Below are 23,197 nucleotides of genomic sequence, written 5' to 3'. Positions count from 1 at the left end.
TAACTTAATTCCCGCCCTACTTGATTTTAAACCTTAAAATGTATGGAAAACACAATAAAACACCATCAAGGCCTACTCAAAAATTGTGATGTTTGGGGAGAATTCTACCTTTTTTTTTAGGCTACTTGTCATTCAGACTATTCATAACTAAGGAGAAACATAATAACTTTTTTTTTTCACAAAACAGATATCTGTTTATTTATCCACTTATTATTCTGGTATTTTACAATAATTGCCGGAATAATATTAACTGTGGAGCTATACGGTAGTTTACTGTTGCCTTGATGTTTCGGACCAAAGAGGCTTTGAATACTCGTCTGGCGCATTGCTTTGTGGGTGTGCGCGGCGAAGTAAAATGGCGGACTTGGCAAACGAAGGTAGGCATTGAGATTGAGTGTTGATATAACAAAACAAAGAAATGTTTTTAAAGGCGGTGTTGGTAAAGCTTTCAATTTAAAAGCTATGCAAATGTAGCAGGTATGACCAGACATTCAAGTACCGATTTGTAGTAGGGATTAACATGACAGATGAGATAGCTAGTATGAAAACGCCGTTTAGCTAGCATTAGCTTATTAGCTGATGCTATATTGCCATCGACTAACTTGGTACCTTACAGACAACATTAGCACTGCTAGCTCACAGTTCATGGAAATGGGCAATTAGGCTGATCAACTAGCTATACTTGCTAGCGTAGCTTTACTTAGCTGTGTTCCCGGCCTTTCGCGTCTTTGATTTTAGGCGGGGACTAGAGAAGCTGTTCAGTTTATGATCACCCTGCTAGCTGACATAAGTACCGGTTGCAAGGAAAACTCTGTCATCAAGAGACAACTCGCTGCATGCACGAGGGTTTTGGTCATCTACCCAGCTCGCAAAATAATATAAACGTTACGTACAATGGAAACCACAGTGTAACGTTAGACATCCTATGTGAATCCTAGAATCTTGGACGTTTATTAGCAAGCTAACCAGGTAGCCAAATAACGTAATGGTAAGGCAACAATTATAAGCCTTTACCATTCAAATAGTGGAATGTATTACAGTATAATCACGCCTATAGCTAATGCCAGTAACTTATCACTTTGGATTTGTAAAGTTTTTTTCGGTGGGATGCCCCTAGCAATTAGCCCCCTTCAACGTCCAATGCGTTCTGCATTTTTTTTAAGTGAACGTGGTTTACTGGCTAGGACTAATGTTAAGGTTAATGTTAATAACCCATTTGCGATTAACTGTTAGGTTAGTGAGTAGCTTTGTATTTGACGTATGCCTGCCGCATACAACACTGATGGAGGCAATAATTGCTTACCACATGCCACCACGTTAGCTAGTAGCTGTGGGTCAACATTCCAAATATTTGTTGTAACGTTAATCTGTGCTAACTTTAGCTCAGATAACTCGATTGCATCGGTTGGGGGTCAGTATACAGTAGTCAGGCCTAATAGTTCAGTTATTTTGTGAGCTATCCCTGTGTTATATGTGATGTGAACGATGGTCTTAATCGGCTCAGGTTGTCATTCTTTTTTTGAACCGATGTTACGTTAACGTTAGCAGCTGGCTTGTCTAAAGCCAGGCAAACGTTATTTTACACCTGAACACTGTCCAAGGGTAACGTTATTTGTCAGCCACTCACAAACGCGTTTCCTTACTGTCCTCCAGCAACATGTTTGACAGACACAACTTGGCTGTCTCAACTTAGCCTGCTAGAATAGTTAGTTAGCATGGTATAGAGCTGGACCTAATAATGATGTATGATTTGGCAATATGAATTGTAATAGACGTCTTTTCTCTCATGTTTAATTCACTATTCTTTTTGAATATTCGAGTTTTTGTATTGTGTAATTAAATTCACGTGTTTGGCTTGACGTAGCAGTTCAAGTCGTTCAGGCAAATTTGCGTAAACGTTTGCTGCTAGTTGGCTCTTAAGCTCCAGCTTTCTGATAGCCAGGTCGGATACGCCCACCCAACCGACTGTAATGCATCCTTTTATACGCGGCTGCGTTTCATCCCGTTTCATCCTTGAAGGAGACAGTTCTACGTTTAGATAACAACGTTTTTAAATTGGATAAAAAAAATAAAAAAAAACAGTTTAATATCTAATAGCCTATGGTCACATCATAGCCAGTGATGCAGCCCATTGCATTTAGTGTTTGAACATCCACTCTCGTGAATCATTTTTCCAAGCCCAAATCAAGTAATACTTGTAATACAAGTGTATACCGGGACTCCTGTTGTGTAGGTCTGAATAAATGTATCTTTTTATTTGTCAAGGGCGGGGACAAAGGGGCAACATTGTGCCTTGCTTTTCCCTTTACTTTTTGTCACTGTTATGAAGACTGTTGATGCTCCACCACAACTAAAGGCATACAGCGGAGATCCTGTCTTGGTTTAGGTCGAAAATGGCCATCATAAAAACTGGATTGATTTTGGATTCGTATTTGTATCTCAGCCAGGAATGTGTCCCATTTTGTGTGATATCTTGTATTGTTCATGTATATAGCCTTGCTTTGAATGTTTTATAAATGCTTTTATGCAGTGTAGTTTCCAAAGGTAGTGGCTACTTTTCCAGTGCAGGAGCAGCCTTTTGGCTGCTGTGCAGCAGTAAAGTAAAGTAACACATTTTGGACACAAAACATGTCATATGGACACCTGTATGTGAGAAAACAAAGACACATTTTTAAACGGGATTGCCCACTCATGCTTTACATTTAGGTGTTAGTTTTAGTCCCAATTTCATTAGCATTTGGTTGCTAAAGAGAGGTGTTTGGTAAGAATTAGTTGGCCTAATAGCATAAAGCTTAGGGGCTTTATTGCTTTGTGAGTACATTATATGCATGCCTGCATGCGTCCATTCAGTCATGCATGAGGTGCAGTTTAATAGCTAAGCCTCAATAGACTGGCATCTCAGTCCAGTAATACTCTAGCCTAATTCATTTTTACTCAACATACAAATCAATAAGCAGTGTTTGCAGAAGTAATATTTCCCTTTTTTCAAGTTGCAGCATACTCTGTTTTGAGCAAGACCTCATCTGTTGACACCTCTGGTCTTGTTATGTGAGGACATTGGTATGATGCACCTTGTGATTATGAGCTTTGTTTAGGGAGAGGAGAGTGTTAAACATGCGTGAGAGGTTTTGCATTAAACAATATTATGCCAGGGGCTACATGCATGTGTTTGTGTTCATTGTTACCTCAGTATTTGTTTATTATCTCACACTGTGTTTGTTTCTCCCAAACAGAGAAGCCTGCCATAGCCCCTCCAGTCTTTGTCTTTCAGAAAGATAAAGCACAGAAGGTGAGTCTGATGCACAGTCTTCCACTCACTAAGGGCTTACTTGAACAGAGTGTGTAGAGTGAAATTGCCAGTTTAAGCTCTAGTTTCTCTGACCCAATGGATCCTCGTGTCTTTTTTTCTTTCAGCGATCGGCCGATGGGTCAAGTGCTGAAGATGGAGAGGGTGAGTGCATGTATACATTGAGGTGTTCATTCATGGCCCATTTAGAGAGAGATCTAAATGGACATCTAAATATCTCTTTTAGTATCCCCCATTTAATATGTTGGTGAAATTTTGCATGCCATCTATTTTGTAACCCAGAGTAATTTGAGTATAAACTATTTATTTTTTATTTTTCATAGATGCTAAAACATGTTCTGTTTCAGATTCAGAACGGGAGGAGAGTGAATACTGTCCTCCAGTGAAGAGAGAGAGAACATCATCTTTAACACAGTTTCCTCCGTCTAACTCAGGTGAGCATGGACACTACAGCAGGTTTCAGAGGTGAAGCAAGCATGCAATGCACTCCATTATGTCTTTGCAGCGGTGAACTCTTTACCCAAAAGTGAAAAAGTGTGTTTGGCATTTGGGATGTTGATCAACATATAGCCTAGTATGTCAATATGTATTAGAAGGAAGAGCACTGATGTGGCTTTTTGTGACGCTCAGAATTGAATGTCATTGCAAAATGTTTTAAGAACTATTTGACTCTGATATTTGGAACCGTTTGATTTTGGTTTGGGGGTTGAGGAAGCCTCAGAAAAGGATACAAATCTTGGTAGGCCAGTGTTGTAAGCGCAGCCTCTGGTCTGAAAAAGAGAAGCCTGTTACCATGTTACTCGAGGCTAAGTGTTGTGCTACTGCACCATCGTTTAGCACCCATTAAATTAGCTCTTTACCCTACAGTGTAATCAATGCACAGGAAATCACAAATAAAATGTTCCCATTTTCACCGTGATTGGATTTGTCTTTTAGGCACGTTGTTGAACTGCTGAAACAGTATATTGTTGGCTGGATCATTCATATGTTGTGTAATATGTCAGAATCCAAATTAAATTAGATCTTATGACTGTAAAGCCTGTGAGCTCCATGTCTTGTTTGCTTGTTGACTAGCCAGTGTAAACAGTCTGCTGCTGCAGTGTTCTGACTACATTTCTACAATTAATTGGTAGTTGTTGGCTGATTCAAGCTTTATGATTTATGATTTCTTTCCCTCTCTTTTAAGAGATGATTTAAAATGGTGATTAATATGTCTGTGGACTAAATCACAGGGAAACAATTATAAGCTTTGACCTGCATTGGAAGAGCGAAGAATCGGATACGGCAGTAGTATTATCATGTGGTTATTTTTACTCCTATGGCCTTTAGACTTTAATCTGTATTTTGATCTGTGTGTGTGTCTGTGTTTGAGGTTCAGTAAGTCTGGTAACATTGTTTTTGCCCTCCTCCCCTATTTGTCAGTTGAAGGCATTGACCTGCCTAACCCATTTCTCTCTCCCATTCTCTCCTTTCTACCCCTCTTCTGTGCTCTCCCCTTCTATACCTCTTCTGCACTTCCTTTTCTCTATTCTCTCCTTTTTACTCCTCTTCTCTCTGCAGTTTCAAAGAATAATGTGTTCATGCCCTCAAGTTTCTGCCAGTCTCCTACTGGGAACTCTGACTCAGAGCCAGGTGAAGTGTTATTACTTACTTAAAAACGACTCACTCACACACACACACACACACACACACACACACAGAGTGTATTGAACAGAGAAACACTCTCAAGACTCCTTGTGCTGCATAAATGAATCACTTGGGTAGTGTGTTGGAAGCTTGTCACTTTCCCTGTGGGTACATTATAAACTGCCTAGCATGCATATGGAGATGGTGAGGATTTTTTTTGGAGCCTTGTGTCTGTGTGTGTCAGTGTCGGTTGGCAAAGGGGATTGGACATTTGGTGCACGGCTAACCAATGTCTGCTCGCTGCAGTCAAGCTTGTTTTTATCCACTATAATAAGGGACCATATTTATACTGTGTCAGGCGTGCTCTGGAGTAACCATGGTGACTGCCTCAGTTAGATCGAGAGAACAGGAGCGAGAAAGGCTAGAAAGAAAATAGATGTGAAGATGCCCAGAGTGTCTCATGTGCATGTCTATTTCCGGCACCTTCCGAGACAAAGGGAAGTGGCAACCAGACTGGCAGGCGGTGCAGAGTGGAGTGCACAAGGGCCGCTCAGAGCTCTGCAGTCAGCCAGAGAGGAGGCAAAAAATAGGCTAGTGTGGAGCAAAGCGGTCCAAGCTGAAAGGAATGTGCAGAAGTAGGTTTTCAGGCCTGAGGTGGGCTCTTGGAAGTGGTCAGCAGGGATGTTCCTGCTTCACTGGGCTGTCACTGTGAAGGGCCTTTGGGGGTTGGGGTTAAGGAATCACCAGCCGTGGTGAGGCATCTGTGGGTGGGAGGTGCGATGTATCAGAAGAGCAGCAATCCTGGTAGATACTTTAAGTTGGTCAGCAATCGTAGAGTTCTCTGTTAGACTATTAATGCAATGTGTTTAGACGGATCCTGTATCCCTACTTCCCATCACCCTTGTTTTGTTTTTGTTGTTAGCTTGTGCCCTGACAAGTGTAAAATATGGAGATTAGGGCATTCACACCACTGAAAGTGCTATGAATATTAGGCCTGTTTTGAGACTAAATTAGTTTCCAGGTCCACTGGCCCCGTTAATCCGGTCAAAATAGATTAGCGTAAAGAAGGAAAGCGACTGTTAAGAGGAACCCACACCGTGTGCTTGTGTGGTGTGCCTATGTTGAGGGCAGATATGACGGCATTCAGTGCTGTTTGAGTTGATGTTTAGGCTAAGACATGATTAGCGTGAGTCTTAGCAGCAGTGTTTGCCGTAGTACATCATTGCCGTCCTGGAACATTGTTGTTCTTCCACGTGAATCATTTTGCCTCAGGCAGACTTTCTATATTCACGATCTTGTTTCATTAGTGCTCCAATGGGAAAGGAGGCTGTTTCACTTATGAAGTTTGTCCTGAACACTTGAATCAGTGATGAGAAAAATAAATCTCTATGTAGCTGCAAGTAGGGCTGCAACAATTATGTCAGAGTGCCTCCCTACAGAATACAGAAGAAGCAGTGGTATTGAAATATGCCAGAAAAAGCACTTGCATTGCAAGATCGGGCCACACGCACACCTAACTTGCAGACATTCCTCTTCGATCCAACCACAGCCAGACAGGAAATATATAGCATATAATTTGCGGTGTTTTATGCTTTGTGTTTGTACATCTTTTTTTTTCCTGCCATCTGCGGTTAAGTGGTCTGGCGTGGTTCACTCGGCCTCCTCACCGTTGGCTTGGTGTTGATGTTGTGTTTGTAGCCAGTAGCAGTTTAGACAGCCCGCCACACCGACAGGACACATTCTCAGTTTGTTCCCTGTGAGCTTCCTTCTGCTCTACCAACACTTGGAAGCAGCAGAGAGACGAGGCGCAGACGTGATGTACTGGTGCACATTCAGTGGTTACACAGCCAGCCATGTTCTCCACAGAAGCTTTGCGTTCACGCACCCAACTGATGCCTGTCTGATGCATGACTCTGGTGTCTGGCCAAAGTTCTATGTTCATGTTGCTTGCTGTTGCCATTGTGCAGTACTGTGTGTTTTACTGACACAATTCCAGTCCAGTTCTTAGCTAACGTGAGTTCTCTCGTCTGTCCACAGAGGAAAAGCCTGTGGGATTTCGCCTGAAGCCTCCGACGCTTATCCACGGGCAGGCGCCCAGCGCAGGTAAGAGTGCTTATCCCTGGGCCAGGCTAATGCAGGTGGGGTTGTGTGTATCGGGAGGCTATGCAAGCTTTCTGACCTTATAGGCATGAGAACCCTTTAAGAGGGATGTGGTTTTAGGCGAAGGAGTTAAGGCTTATGTTGTTTTGCTGTGCTGTTAGTAGGGGTGTCACGATTCTTCAAATCCTCGATTCGATGTAATTTTCGATTTTAAAGTCACGATTCGATTCGATTTTCGATCTTTTTTTTTATATTACTATTAAAGCATTACTTATGTTATTTACTCTTTTTGGCTTTTATTTTGAAACCGCTTTTTATTTTGAAACCGTTCCAACCGTGAGGTTGTAATGTAAACAGAACTAACATTAAGCTAAAACAGGGACGTGAACATAGTGAAATGAAACAACACAGAATGATAATTTGATTGTTTCAGCACATGCCTAGGAGACCCAAGGTTAGTGTTCATGGAATATGTACTTATCAATGTGCATTTTAAGCCTAAAAGTAACTTTGGACTGTAACTAGATCACCTTTTCACTTGCAAGTTGAGTAGGCTAAGTTAGTTTTAATTGACGTGAATGAATGAATACTTCCACACCGGTGATTTCAAAGTAGCAAGAGGGGCTTTGATTTCGGTAGGTTGATGTGTATATTTTAACTGGCTGCAGCCTAAAATTAGAGGAGTGTTGACGCTGCAGTTCGTGTGTTTGTGCGTCTTGGCATACATGCTGGACGTGACGTTGGGGGTGTGGCTGCATCGTCGATTCTACTTTTAAGTTCGAAGTTCGAGATTGAGATGTAATTTCGATCGATTTCAAAATAAAATCGAAATCGTGACACCCTTAGCTGTTAGATAATTTGGCCATTTTTCCCAGACTGATTTTAAGCTGTGTGTTTGGGGTGTGGAGAAGCAGGTTGTATTGGATGTGTGTGAGAGAGAGTTAGAGAGGGGGAGAGAGCGAGTGTGAATGGTGTGGATTAAACCATGGGTGGGTAAGGTTGAGGGCCCGTGGCAGGGTCGGGGACTAAAATTTTGTGTGTGTGTTTGGGGAGGCGAGTGGCTTGATTGTTGTGAGTGTGTTTGCGTATTGAGGTGGGTAAGAGTTGCGGCAGGGTTGAGCGTTGAGGTCAGCTCTGTGGGGCGTTCAGCTTCAGATCCAATCCATTAGCAGGTTCTTTTCCAGGCGTGCCCAGCCAGAAGCCCAAGGAGCAGCAGCGCAGCGTCCTCCGGCCCGCTGTCCTGCAGGCGCCGCCCACCAAGACCTACACAGAGTCCAGTAAGTGTCTCACACACACACACACACACACCAAGACCTACACAGAGTCCAGTAAGTGTCACACACACACACACACACCAAGACCTACACAGAGTCCAGTAAGTGTCACACACACACACACACACCAAGACCTACACAGAGTCCAGTAAGTGTCACACACACACACACACACACCAAGACCTACACAGAGTCCAGTAAGTGTCACACACACACACACACACCAAGACCTACACAGAGTCCAGTAAGTGTCTCACACACACACACACCAAGACCTACACAGAGTCCAGTAAGTGTCACACACACACACACACACCAAGACCTACACAGAGTCCAGTGAGTGACATATTAACACACACACATACATACACAGCACACTGCCCACCAAGACATACACAGAGCCAAGTGAGTCTCTCTCGCTCACACATATTAACACACACACACACACACAGCCAACCAAGATCTACACTGAGTCCAGTGAGTGACTATACACACGCACACACTGAGTCACTCCCACATGCACACACTGCATACCAAGACCTACAGAGTCCGTTGAATCTGTCAGACACATGCAGATTAATGCATGCACATGCATGATTCCATTTTGGTATTCTGAGTCTGCTTGACTTACACATAGGCATGTTTTAACTCATGGAGACAAACACGCATGCTCACCCGCTGCATCTAAAAACTGCTGCAGTTACACACACACACACACACACCAATATATAACCTCAAGCCTGAGTCCAGGAAGAAGAGTTGTTCTGGCATACATAGCACATGTATGCCTCACGAATAACTGACTGGTGTTCGGCTACTCACCATAGTGTAGCTGTGTGCTGTGCATGTGCTGGTCAGAAGGCTTGTTTTGTTAACCTCTTGGCCTGCCCTCTCACCTGTAGAATCAAGTTGTGGGACGAATGGGGTGGGGACACTCTCGGACGGAGCAACAGAGTCTCCGACTGTCATCCAGAACAACGTAGAAAAATCGGACAAACCACAGGTGAGGGACCAGGAGTAGTGTCATGCATGTTACTTTAATACACTGCTCTCTTCATAATGCTGTAGAATGCTCCATTCACTTAAATGGGCCTTCCCAACGTTTGGAGGTCTGATAATTTTGTATAACAAACCGTTGCTATGTATAACAGGCCGTTGTGGGTTTTGTGCCTCTTATTCACGTCTTTCATATCACTCCACAAGTAGTTTGGTCACTTCTTGCAATGGAACTTTATTCAAACGTGAAAGCAGACGGTTGATCAGCTGTATTGTAAAGAATGTTTGATTCAAGTTCAGCATGTGTTGCGAGCTATTCGCAACGAAGAAACGGTAACAAATAAAGAAGAGAGAGACATCATGTGGAGTTTATTTTTTCGCTTTGGCAAGTAGCCGTATAATAAGCGGAATAATGTATAGAACAGCAGTCATTATTGGGAAAAGAAGTCCTTTCAGGGCGAAGCAAGAACCCTCCTCTGGCACATCGGGGTCCGGTTCGCCTGTCGGGACTTATTTTCTCCATGATGACCGCCAATCTATACATTATCCCTTATGTGACGCCTACATGTGTCTACATGTGTTACTTACACTGTTTTTTATATTCAGTTATTGCTGGACAGATAAGTATCGTGCAAGGTTGTCTAAAAGTTATAGCAGCCATTGTTGGTTTGAAACGAGCCATTCCCTGCGGTATGGTAATTGTGTCCTTTAGGCGTGTAGAACCGCTTCAGTAAGTGTTTCTTTCATTTATTATTTTCATTTATTTTTTTAAGTGCACTTTGTCTACATTTTTCCACAGCAGAATGATGACAAGGACCATGGGAGTGAACCAAGTGGCCAGAATAATGAAAAGAAGGATCCGCTCAAAGAGTCCAGTTTTGTGTTTGGCCAGAACATCAGAGAGCGGGCCAAGGTGAGTGTGTCCAGTACGTCTTTGAAAACACAAAGATTGTAACCAATTCCCATTCAGTTCATTCACATATTTGAAGCACTTGCACATTTCAGCCAAATTTTCATCAAAATGTAATCTGGTCAGGGCAACGTTTACGGAAACGTATAGTACCTAGATGCAAACTCCTCACCTTTTTGCTGTCAAAATAGGTCACCCATACGTCACGAGATTCATGCAGATGAGAAATGATTGGGCAGGGGGACTCCAGAGACTAGAGGAACTTTGAAAAAGGGATATATTTTTTAGGCGATAAGGACACCGCATATTTACCATCTAATTCCCAATGTTTCCCGGTCAAACATGCAAATTCAGGAAGAAGTTGAATAGACACCCAGCTACTGACTGCATGACATGTTTAAATGATCACTTGAAGTCTTGAGGTCTTGTTAGGTTGGAGATTTTTAGCATATAGAATGTTTGTGTGACTGTAGGTGGAAGAGAACAGCAGTGCAGCCAATGAGACGAAAGACCCTGCCACGCCAGATTCCCAGCCAGGTGGAACGAATTACTTCCTGCAGTATATAGGTACCCCCAGGTAACGCCTATTTTAAAGTATTTTTTTAAATATTTTAAAATATAATCAGAATAATGTTTTGTAACTGGGTAGCAGTGCCCAGTAAAACAAATATTGTTTCTGGCCTTTTTTTCAGCTCTCAGAATGCCACAAACAACACAGACAAGGAGGCCAAGTTTGTCTTTGGGCAGAATATGTCGGAGCGAGTGTTGGTGAGTCAGTGTTTTCACAAGGCTTTAGAAGTGGGACCCTGAAGACATTTTTTGCAACACACTCATTCATGTTTTAACCAGCATTTCCCTTTAGGCATATGCTGTGTTTTTTTAATTTTTTAGTTTTTTTGCTTAAACACAGCCGAACTGAAGGATTATTCATCAACTTTGCGTGTATGTGTACTTGCAGAGCCCCCCTAAAGGTGGCGAGGGTGTGGGGAGCGGGAGAGAGAGCCCGGCTCCTGTGTCTGAGCCCTCCTCACAGGAGGCTACGCCGGAGAAGGGTGAGTCCTCTCTCCTCCAGCACAGTTTGTCACCGCCCCCTAGAGAATACACTCAGAGCTCTCACCAAGCAAAGTTCAGGCATGCAAACTCCTCACCTTTCGGCGAAATTCGCCGTTTTGAATCCAAAAAGACTGACTTACGTGGTTTGTGCAGAACCGATGAGAAAATATTTAAGGGGGGGTCAACGTGACCTGAGTTTACTATTGTGCAGACGCAAACACATCTTGGTGTTGCCAGAGCGCCATTAAAAATTTCAGCAACGAATGTTAGGCTATGTGCGTTTACTAAACATCAGTGGAAGCTTGTTGCTGCAGAGGCAACGTGAACAGAACGCTCGCGCAGGTATAGCCTCCTTTTGTGAGCGCAGATAGGCCTAGATGCGTCTGAAATGTCAGCTGGAATGTGAGCACGGCGAGGAAAGGTGCCTAGAGATGTCACAGGTGGGCTAGTTGAAACTTTCAACTTCTGTTAGCAAAAGACGTTGACATTAGTGTAGCAATGTAGCATTGGCGGTTTTGTTTTAATGTTGTTAAAGTTAGCGATATGAGACAGAAATATAGACACAACGAGTTAATTTGATGAATAGGTTACGTGCTGTACTTGGTCTAGATCGGCAAAAGGTGAAGCAAATACACAGACCTTATCAGTATAGCAAAGGCTAATGTGAATAACCTAAAGAGTTAAATGTCTCCTAAACTGGGATGTGCAAAACGTTTAACTCTTTAATTATTCACATTTAACTCTTTAATTATTCACATTAGCCTTTGCTATACTGATCTTTGCTATACTGATCTTGCTCAGAGACAAAATCAGTGTTGATTGACGTGTCTTTAAGAAACGTTCAGTGACCTGATCTGAAGTAGCCTGTGCCTATAGGGTAGGCTACAGTTTAACATGTAGTGTGAACACTATTCACACAACACAACTTTATTGGTTGGTTAAACAAACTAACTAGCACAATGCCACAATCTGTAAGTAACCTAGGCTGCAGGATAACACTTGTTATGAAACAGTGTGCCCTCCACAACACACCCACCCCCTCTCCCCCAACATTATAAATCAATTGCACCATATTGCTATGTAGCATAGTAATGTTATACACCATTTGAAAGCTTGGACACTTGGGAATCCATATATGACAACCTTTTTCATGTACAATCTGTATAGTGCTTTACATTGTCAGATTAATCTTACTATGTCTCAATTAAATTGTATCAAATTGCCCTCCTCCCCCTCTGGTGCTTCCCTACCTTCTAGCTGCAGTGTGTATCCTTATCAATAAGATAGATGCAGCAAATTGGGTATTGAAATAGTCACAGGAATCCATATTTTTATCCATTGTTTTATCCAATATTTGTTGTGCAGATGTATAATCCATCTTAAAACACATGAGCATACCTTAGCAAATAATGGTCTAAATGACTCATTTTTCATTTTATTTTGATCTACTTTTGCACACGGCTTCACACGACCTGGTCTAGACACAAAAATGGCCATTCCATAGGAAGTTAAAACATTTCAAATCGATTTTACAAATTAGTCTAGTCTACCCTATTTTATATAATGTTAGTCTGAAACAGTGTGTATCTCAAGCAAGTTTCACATGGTTTGGTTCAACAAATATTCAAACTTATCATCTTTATTCTAATACTATGCCTACTATGTCTTCATGTCCAATAGGCCTGAAATCTTCAGAAATGTCTGAACTTCAGGCACAGAGAAAAAAGAAAGAAAGAAAACTCATGTAGATTGCTTAGGAGGAGAGGAGGGCCATGCTGAAGCATGCTGCCAAACAGTGCAACGGGCCCCTCACACTTAAGGAGAAACAGGAGAAGAAGACACTTTTTTTATATTCACTTATTTTTATCATACATATGATATTTTTGGCCAGAACACATTTTTTAGTGATTTTATAGTTTGTTTTCTTTGTAAATCTCTGGTTTTGGGCCATTTCATACTCCGTGGAAGCTATGCACTATTGTCACTTCGCGTGCCCTTCTCACCTTTTTCACCCCTGACCAGTTTGCATGCCTGACAGTTTGTCACCGCCCCCTAGAGAACACACTCAGAGCTCTCACCAAGCACAGTGAAGGTGAACACACTTGTTAAGGTGTGTGTGTGTGTGTGTGTGTGTGTGTGTGTGTGTGTGTGTGTGTGTGTGTGTGTGTGTGTGTGTGTGTGTGTGTGTGTGTGTGTGTGTGTGTGTGTGTGTGTGTGTGTGTGTGTGTGTGTGTGTGTGTGTGTGTGTGTGTGTGTGTGTGTGTGTGTGTGTGTGTGTGTGTGTGTTTGTTTTTCATAAAAAAAGTTGTAGAGTTTAACTGTTTGGAGGAATTGCGTGCTCCCTGAGACTTCTGATAATTTATTTTCTCTACCTGTTTTGAAGTTGAAATTCTCATCATTCATTGACTAAAATTCAACCACATTCGAGTCTCAAGATCTCAGCTCAAGATTTCATGATTGACCAATGGTGACTGGAGCAGGAAGCCGTTCATACTGAGCCCACTCTGCTGCACCCTTCTAATGTCTATACTCTACTGCCAGTAGTCCTTCAGATAGCCAAAGCCTCTTGGGCTCTGCTCTGAGCTGTACTCCGCCTGGTCCTCTGCAAGCTTCTCTTGCCTCCAGAATGATTGTAGAATACAAGGATTAAAGTTCTCCGTCATAGGACGGATTTCCGTCAATTTGATTTTAGAAATGTCATATTTGAGATCGATGCAGATCCGATGAGAAAAAAAATAGGAGGGGGGGGGGGGACTGTCACCTTTGCTTTTCCTTTTCCTTTTTTAAGGCAACTACAAATATTAGGTAAATGTTTAAAGACCTAATAGTGTTCTTGAGAACTTTCTGTGTCTCAATCGGTGACCGCTCAAGAAGATACGTCCTATACGGCCTACGTCAGCCATGAGTTTCGCTTTGTATGTTGTAGCTACACACTTGTCTCGGGCGTTTGCTTAAAAAAAAGAACACGTATGGAGGACTATAACGGTCTAAAAGTTGGATTATAGTGACACAATCGAGACAGCTGATGAGGTTGGCCAATCCGTTTAACTTTTTTGGATATGATATTGTGAGCTCTATGTGTGAATTCGGAGGCTGTGTTCTTTCCGTGCATCAATGTAGACACTTACTATCGCGAACTCTTGGGGAGGTCATTCATTTTGGGTGTCACCTATGACTTGAACAGATAGCCTGCTATGCCACCCGATGTAGGCTACTATTATTGTTACAGTTTTTAATCAATGCAACTAACATTATGTGTAAAGCGACGCAATATAAACCGTAGCCTATGCAATTTATTATCCCGTCTGTTATGACATACAACAATGTTTTTCACAATTTGCGACGGAAGGTTTTGACTGAGCGTGTCGAGTAAGGGGGTCGTGTTTGTGACGCACAGACAGCCTTGTAGCCTATTTTGCTTAGGCCTCACTTTTAACGACAATAGGTTGTGAGTGTATGTTGACAAAAAATAACCATACAATTAAAATAGTCAACTTAAAACTTTGCTATAAAATATTAATTTATAGCACAAAACCATAACCAGTGGGCCTACCAGAACCTCGCATATTAGCGTCATGATTTGTGTGCGTCTATTTGGCAAGGCCACTAGCTGTCATGGATGCGTTGTTGCTAAAGGAAGGCAGGTGTCAAAAGTTAAAAAATAAATGCAGATGGGCAGCTGTTGGAAACAGGGGAGAACTAACAAGCCATGGTGTAAAGAAATTAAAGTGCCAGGAGTTTGCTTTTGCGCGGTTCGCTGCAAGAAAATTGTTTATGGATGCAATAGGAAAACGTTTTAGCACGCCACCAATCAGAAGACCGCCATAAGGTTAACGTTCGTGCACTTCAGGACATCTTCCCTACCTGGTGCAACTAGCCACCACGACAGAGGTAGGCTACGTTTATCTATGGCTGACCGTTTTTACGTTTAGAAAGTAGGCTACGCATGTTCTTTCATAGCGCAACACGACCTGTCCTTAACCATATCGCAACCTCTTGTCAACCTTATACAATATGTTGCTGAAGACAAAAGCGCCGTCTCCAGATTGTCGTTACAAATGCACAGACCTCCTGCATGAGCACACACAGTATTGCTGCTCATTGGAAAACTGAGTTGTCTGTAAAACTCAAAATTACCATGTTATCATTAAATGCGGATGAGGCAACAAATGGAAATATGAACAATATCTAGAATGTTCTGATTTGTTACTTTGATGAGGAAATGGGAAGTCTTGCAAACTTGATTTTATAGATTTTACTTGGTGTTGAATTGCATATTAACAAGAAAAAAATCTCCCCTTTAAACACTTTTGGCCTGAAGTAATTAAATAAGAGTGTGTTAAAGCCTTTCTACAATATTGCTGCAGTAGAAAAGAACAGCAATGGCTAATCAGCAATGGTCAGGGATGGTACTAAAATATATTTTTGTTCATCAGGAAAACTCAATCTCAATCAAGAACACTCTCAATTCGCCTAATTCACATGGCGGCCATTGGCGGCTAAAACGAGGCTACAGGGTACACAAACCATAGGATTGTTATGTTCTATGCATTCACCTGTAGGTGGCATTAATTATATAGTAAGTGTACCCTGTAGCCTCGTTTTGGTTTAAACAATGGCCGCTGTGTGAATAAGGCGAATACTCCCTTTACTTTGCTGTTTGCATCTTTTTGTACATTAAAAACCAATAGGTCGCGACCGCAAAAGGGGTGCTATCTCTATAGGTAGATATGAACAACGTATGACTTATGGCCTGAAAAAAGTTCAGTCAAACGATTTTTTTTCACTTTAATCCCTGAGAATAACCGGTCAAAGATGGGTCTGTGTGCAGGTCCGTTGAATACTCAACCCTGGTCGTCCTCACAGTGCCATGTAGCTGATTAGAAACTTTGCCTGTGGTCATGATTTGGTGCCATAGAGTTGGAGATCTTGTGCCATATTAGACTGCAATAGAATATCAATAGGTTTTGTTGCCATGGTGAGTGTATCGAATCTGCACTGTGTTTGTCATCATAACAACAGTGGCCAACAGTGTGACTGAACACCTGGTTACACTATTCAAAAGAATGTAGTCACACTGGACCTGTTGGAATGAATTCTCTCATGCATGGTTACCTCACTGCAACTACATTGCTTTTATGATCCCCCATAGTGTGGTCCTATAGCTAATTTGTAAGCTATTTTGTGGAGTTGGTTTGCTAGGTTTTGGTGCAATAGCGTGTGTGTGTGTGTCTAACAAATGTGCTGTCTGCTGTTAATTTTCCTGTCCCAGCCTCAACAGCGTCGGCGTCGGCAGCAGCGGCAGCAGCAGTAGCAGCCAACAGTGTGGCGGAGTCTCTGGAGGAGTCGGCGGCAGCCTACACCAAAGCCACGGCCAAGAAGTGCATTCTGGAGAAGGTGGAGGTGCGCACCGGCGAGGAGTCGGAGAGCAATGTGTTACAGGTGGGGCTCCTCTCCTGGTCTGCAGCCAGATCTGTAGTGTTGAAATATTTTTTTAATTGATTTTGAATCTGATGAATGTTGTTTGTTGTGAATGTTTGTGTACTGGCGACCTAATGGCTGCCGGGGTATTGGCGTCCTCCACAGATGCAGTGCAAGTTGTTTGTGTTCGACAAGACGGCGCAGTCGTGGATCGAGCGAGGCCGAGGCCTGCTGCGGCTCAACGACATGGCCAGCACTGAGGACGGCACGCTACGGTCCAGATTAGGTACGGCCACCACTTGTCCTAAAGCCGTCTGGTCAGGGGTATTTACCTGGACAGGGAGAGAGCAAGGGGTAATCGGCACTTAATCTGCCTTTGTTTTGTTTTCCTTTTTCCCCTCACCTCATTCACCCTCCTTGTTTTTTGCTCTCTCTCTCTCTCTCTCTCTCTCTCTCCCCCCTCTCTCTCTGTCCCCCTCTCAGTGATGCGCACCCAGGGGAGTCTGCGTCTGATCCTCAACACTAAGCTGTGGCCTCAGATGCAGGTGGACAAGGCCAGCGAGAAGAGTGTACGCATCACTGCCATGGACACTGAGGACCAGGGGGTTAAAGTCTTTCTCATATCGGTATGCAGGATAAACAAATAACACTCTTTAATCAGGTGTAGGTGACCTGGTGAGGACAAGGTCTCAGGGATCATGAAATGTTGGGCCTGATTTTGCCTTAAGCTCAGTGTTTGGAATAACGCCGTTTAAAAGAACGGTGTTAGGTAACAACGTTATTTTTTAAGTAACGGGGTAATCTAACTAATTACTTTTCCCGTCGTTACAACGGCGTTAGCGTTACTGGACGTTAAATGCGGTGCGTTACTATGCATTGATTGAATAAACTGTAATCCGAACGCACCCCTGGCTCACAGCTAGTGAGGAGGTGGGTTAATAACGACGTAAGCGATTATGATTGGCTAAGGCAGAGTCATGTTTCATGGTAGCCTATCAGAGCCAGTGTTTTTACACACTTGCCAGCACACGCGCCACACACACAGACGCAACAGCTAAAATATAGATTCGACGAAACAGCAGAGGTCAGGAGCAATCCGATGAAAAGTTGGTATTTTCGAGGTGGAGATATAAGCACTACTTCAAATTCATTGTGGTCAAAGGCAAGAACGTGCATGTAATGTGTACATTATGTCGAGGAGTGAAGACTTTGTCAACATCCGTTGACAACTCTAATTTAATAAAGCATCTCACACACGCATCTAAAGCTAGCGGCCAAAAACACCGATACCTCTACCACAGATGATTGCTCGCCATCCACTAGCAGAGAAGGACTCGTAGCAAAGTCCTCCCAAGCAGCAAAAGCTGGATCTTTCTGCCTCACAAAAAAAAACCTATGACACAGGCTGAAGTCAACCGTAGGTCTATCGATGTGCAATATCTTGAATTTCTCCTTTGGGATCAATAAAGTATCGATCGATCGATCGTTCGTTCGTTATGTAGCCTACAAACACCTGCCTGCTACTCTATTTCAACTGGCTGCTCAAAACTGCTCAAAAAAATCCACATTATTTGACATATAGCAACTTTTTTTTTTTTTAACAGTAATGCAAATGGGGCTGTATTTTGGGCACCTGCGCATGGCGTAAAGTTCGTTTTTTACCCGCGCAAAGTTGAATTCGGTATTTTGCACGTTTATGGCAATTAACAACCTAGGGAGGGGCCTGGCGCGTTGTCTAAAAATCGCTATCATACACCACCTGGAAATGTTGCCATCTTTGCTGCCATCTTTAGGGGAAAGTCCGTAGGAGTCAATTGCCAAGTGTGCTCTGGAAATTCACAATTTCGTCGCCGTTTAAAAAAAAAAAAAAAACATAGTCCAGTATTTCTTTTGAAATTGAAATGAAGTTGTATGGACTGGACTGTTTTTTTTTTTTTTTTTTTTTAAACGGCGAAGAAATTGTGAACTTTCCCCTAAAGATGGGAGCAAAGATGACAACATTTCCGGAAAGGTACTGGCTTGATGAAATTCATTCTGGACTCTCTATCCGACCACATAAAGACCTCGGGATACTTCGGTTTGGCTTTAGGGACCCTCTACTCACTACCACGTAAGTGTAATATTGTTTGGAACTGTAGAAGAGGTATAAAAATAGCGTTTTGTGGCGGCGAAATAATATGCCCTTCTCACTTCCACGCTAACGAGTTTTGACTAAAAACGGTAACATCGAACTTTCTTAAAACACATCCGAATGACATGATTTGGATGTCAACTCAACGTATGTACTCCCAATCATCCGTAAATTGATCTAAAGTGCATTTTACTCCGGGTAATTCCTTTAAGAGCGCATGTCAACAGTCATATTGGCAGGTGCACGCACCATCCTTCTATCATTCATGAACGCACACCAGTGCACGTCCATGCAAAGCATTACAAATTGCACGATTACAATGGGAAACATAATTAGAATAAAGATATTACGAAATACTGTACATCTCATGATGAGTAGTTATTCACCATCATTTGCAAATTGGTAATGACGGTTAAAAGTGATTAGGGGAGAGGCGAGAGACACGTAAGGAGCACAGCTGAAGACGCACTGTCACGAGATCTAAGCAACTCCTGCAGGATAAATGTTGTTTTATTCAGTCATTTGAGCAACATTAGGGTAAGTGTTGCTTTTTCCAGCCTATGTTTTCGGTGGTAACCCATTGTCAGTCAATAGTGAAAGTAACTGCATAAAACTGTCTTGTCGTTGACTGACTCCTTGGTGAAGTTAGTTTCACTTTGCCAATGAGTTCAAATAATAGACGAGTGCAAATGCGTAAAGGCTATGCTAGGTTTTAGTAAAGCATGGTTTAAGAATGACTATTCCATACAGTCTCGCAAGCAGCCTCCTTCAAATGCGCCGTTAAATTCCAAAATACCGATGCATTTATTTGACATATCGCGCTTTGCGCCGTTAAAGGGAATGACAGATGTCATTCTCATTGGTTTGAAATGATGTTACGCCCCAAACACACCCATATGACTGATTAAAAGACCTAGGAACACCTTGTTGCGCCATGCGCTCCACTTTTGATAACAAACCCCTCCCAATGTGAACTGGACATCCTACTAAATTTGAATAGACTTTTGACGAGTGACGATGCACTTTAGAATGTCATGATAGGGCCCATAGTTACTTTCCCTGGTAACGCGTTACTCTTATCATAGAGTAATTCAGTTACTAACTCTGTTACTTTTTAGAACAAGTAGTGAGTAACTAACTAATTACTTTTTTAAAGTAATGTTCCCAACACTGCTTAAAGCTTAATAGATGCTGCTATTTTGATGCTATGAAAGTCTGTGAACACCATAAACCTATTAATAGAACTATTTAAAAAAAAAAAAAAGCATTTTTAAAAGGTACGAATTTGTGATGGTATGAATTTCTGATATGAATGATTCACAATATGGAAATGTAGTCACAATGCTGTGAAATTATACCAAAAAGTAAAGTTCAACCATTTTAGCAGACTCATTCTATATCCCCACGTATCTCAAAACGGCAAAGTGCGACTTCTGACTTCTTTTATCGTGGAGTCACATACCGTCTTCCCGGCTTCAGGTGCCCAGTGGACGCTCGCATTTGGTGTTCTTCATGATTCAAGTTCAAGAACTTTTGGTGTTCTTCATGATTCAAGTTCAAGAACTTTTGGTGTTCTTCATGATTCAAGTTCAAGAACTTTTGGTGTTGTTCTTTCTTCATTGGCTTAGTAGTGACACTAGAAACATTTCTTCCCCTCTCCCTCCAGGCCAGTTCGAAGGATGCAGGGCAGTTAGCAGCCGCGCTGCATCACCGCATCCTGGCCCTGAAGAGCCGGGCAGAGCAGGAGCCCGAGCCGGCCCCACTAGGCCCTGAGCCTGAGGTGCCCCAGTCCAACGAGGACGACAGCGATGACGAGCCCAACAGCGCAGAGGGGGCCACGGCCAACACCAGCGGTAAATATACACACACTTATATGTACACACGTATGGCATACACATTGATTGCAGTATTGCACACGCAGATGCACATGCACACACACTCGTGCACATGAAGCTCACACACACACACGGGCATGTACAAAGATTCCTTACTATGAATTTGTATTACTCAAACTGGGCCTTTACCATGTTATGAGCAACATTAGCCAATCAGTCAAGTCATACAGACATACGCTGGGTTGCATTCTGGGTATATGGAAACAACAATCTCTCTCCCTGCAGGTACCTCTGAAGGAGGGGAATCCCAGGAGGCCGGGGGGACATAGCATCTCTGGCATCTGCCTGCTAGGAAGCTGCTGTACAAGGATTTTTTTTTTTTTTACGAGCAGGCATCTCCATGGACAGCCCGTAACCAACACGGGTCCCTCAGACAAGTGCAGTCCAGGGGATAGTAGACATCTAACCCTGTGTCGGAATCCTTCACCCTACTTGTGCAGTTGTTTTTTTTTTGTTGTTTTTCCCCCCTTTTTCCCTTTGCATTTAAATGTAAATCTGGAATTTTTGGAATTGTCAGTGTGTGTTTTTTTTATTATTCTCTCTTTGTTTGGTTTATTTTTTGGACTGCAAGAAAAAAAGACTTTTCCATTTTGGTTTAGGACTTGGAATCTCATCATATTGATGAGAGCGAGGGAGCTCCTCTACATTTTGAATACGGCACATGTTTCTAAATATGGGACCTTTTTTTATTCTTCGCCAAGCCACAGCTTGCTGTCACCTGGGACCTTCCAGAAGGATGACACACTCACTGTTGACCAGTCATGTCACTAATGGTTACAGCACCCATTGGACTCTTATCCCCACCCAACCCCGCCCCACCCCTCCCTTCCCTGCCCCACCCCCTCTGTCTCCATATCCTCTGTCTCATCTAGTGAAACATTCACTCAAACTCTAATTTATTTTTCGGACGTTTTTTTTTTTTATTATATATATAAAAACACATCTACATACATATGCACTGGTTAGTAGGTTAAGCCAATACCATTTAGTCCTCCACTGTGGTAGTTAAATCTTTTGTTGGTGTGTTGAATAGATTAATCCAACAACTGAGGCTATCATGCTTTGGAGTTTTTGTTTTAAGGCTTACAGGCACGAGAATCTCACCCCTCGCCGTGTATGTACTTGTCTCCCTTTGTGGTTTAATATCCACTAGATGTTGCAGTTAATTTGGTCCATTTTTTCTTACAAATTCTCCATGAATTTAAAAACAGCCTTTCAGATATTGGTTTTTATTTCTGATGGTTTGTATTATTTTGCAACATTTTTATTGATATATTAACTTTTTATCCACTCTCCAGAACCCAAGTTGAAATTAAGGTTTATTTTATGTGGTAAGAGTTTGAATGAAATCTTGTCTGTCCAATCCTTGAATGTCCTGTTAATTTCATATAACACCATTTAATAGGATCCCATGCTTCCTACACTTTACAGAATAAATCTTTAAAACCAGACAAATGAAATGGTGCCCTAAAATGATTGTGTTTCTTTGATATCTGACCAATGGATGAACAAATACTTAGCTTAGTTATATGCTAGTGTTTGTGTTAGAAAGACCAAAGATCTATTTTAAATGTCAGTGTAAAAAAAACAATAGGGTATTCTATGTGATTTAGTGATTAATTAGGATAAATCATTTAATTCCAGTGTGAGGTTTTGTCACTGAACATGTTCTTGGAATACCCACCAGTATCTCTGTCCTCCATTTTGTGCCTCGGAAATCGTTTAAAGCTCGATGTCATCATTGAGGATGTCTCTTTTGTCTAATTGCCACCAGAGGAGATGTGAAACAAGGAGAGTGGACTAATATGCGTGGATGCAGCATCCTACATGGAAGCGTTTAGTCAAAATGTGCAATCACTGGGCCAAGCAGCCAGTGTGAAAATTAGTTTCCCATTAATATTCTCAGCAATTTCCAGATTTAGACATAAAGTAGCCTAATTAATTTAGAGTCTGGTTGAAATACCGGTACTTGACACTTATTCACATTCTGTTTTTGGATTAGTACAGCACACAAATTCCAATTATTTCAACCAAGCTCTGATTATGCACAATAATGTTTTAATGATTGATCATAATCCCCAATTCTCTATGCTGTATAACAAGAGTTGAAGCTGCCGCAATATAAGTAATTGACGTGTCTAAAGTGATGCATGAGTGAGCAGATCTCATTTCTCATATCTGTCCTGGATTCCTCCAGCCTTATTGCAATCCCTCCTCATTTCCTTCACATGATTGATTAGGAGGAGGGGTTACGACATGAGAAAGAAGGGAAGATTGACAAATAGAAGACGCTATAGCTTAACAATTAACATAACAGTTCCTTCAGTAACCTCCAGGTGGTACTATTGAGGACTGAATGAGTCAGTCAACAGATGAATTACACCAAAACAAACCCTAGACAAATAGTCTAAATTAAATTGATTGATTGTTTTAAACAAAAGTGATAATCAACAAAACACCACACACAAGGAGCTCAAGGTTCTA

General features: G+C 42.1%; 1 protein-coding gene across 4 annotated transcripts; it reads left to right on the top strand.

Moving 5' to 3' along the window:
• The first annotated feature begins 338 nt into the window (after positions 1-338).
• Positions 339-22,173, top strand: ranbp3b (RAN binding protein 3b). 4 transcript variants are annotated; one of them, XM_076293790.1, is made up of 17 exons: positions 339-377; positions 3,234-3,289; positions 3,415-3,451; positions 3,655-3,741; positions 4,868-4,939; positions 6,971-7,036; positions 8,218-8,310; positions 9,210-9,310; positions 10,106-10,216; positions 10,687-10,790; positions 10,906-10,981; positions 11,172-11,265; positions 16,539-16,708; positions 16,853-16,973; positions 17,171-17,313; positions 20,485-20,671; positions 20,939-22,173. In XM_076293790.1, exons 1-17 carry the CDS (start codon positions 356-358, stop codon positions 20,980-20,982), a joined length of 1,584 nt encoding a protein of 527 aa, XP_076149905.1. In that variant the 5' UTR covers positions 339-355; the 3' UTR covers positions 20,983-22,173. The 4 variants fall into 4 exon arrangements, with proteins under 4 accessions (XP_076149905.1, XP_076149904.1, XP_076149903.1 ...); XM_076293789.1 differs by having other exon boundaries at positions 10,103-10,216; XM_076293788.1 differs by having other exon boundaries at positions 8,206-8,310.
• Positions 22,174-23,197: the final 1,024 nt, after the last annotated feature.

Source organism: Alosa pseudoharengus, unplaced genomic scaffold, assembly GCF_046254945.1.
Source record: "Alosa pseudoharengus isolate Yale_2024_CS ecotype anadromous, Long Island Sound unplaced genomic scaffold, YU_APseudo_1.1 YU_APseudo_1.1_scf_2, whole genome shotgun sequence".
In the NCBI taxonomy this organism is placed as follows: Eukaryota; Metazoa; Chordata; class Actinopteri; order Clupeiformes; family Clupeidae; genus Alosa; species Alosa pseudoharengus.
The sequence above is the reverse complement of the archived record's forward strand: the minus strand, read 5'-3'. Positions and strand labels throughout refer to the sequence as shown.

Excerpts from the sequence above, each read along its gene's own strand:
- ranbp3b (XM_076293787.1), top strand. The coding sequence starts at position 356 with ATGGCGGACTTGGCAAACGAAG. Across the intron at positions 378-3,233 it reads GGCGGACTTGGCAAACGAAG|AGAAGCCTGCCATAGCCCCT; the intron begins GTAGGCATTGAG and ends TCTCCCAAACAG. Across the intron at positions 3,742-4,867 it reads GTTTCCTCCGTCTAACTCAG|TTTCAAAGAATAATGTGTTC; the intron begins GTGAGCATGGAC and ends TTCTCTCTGCAG.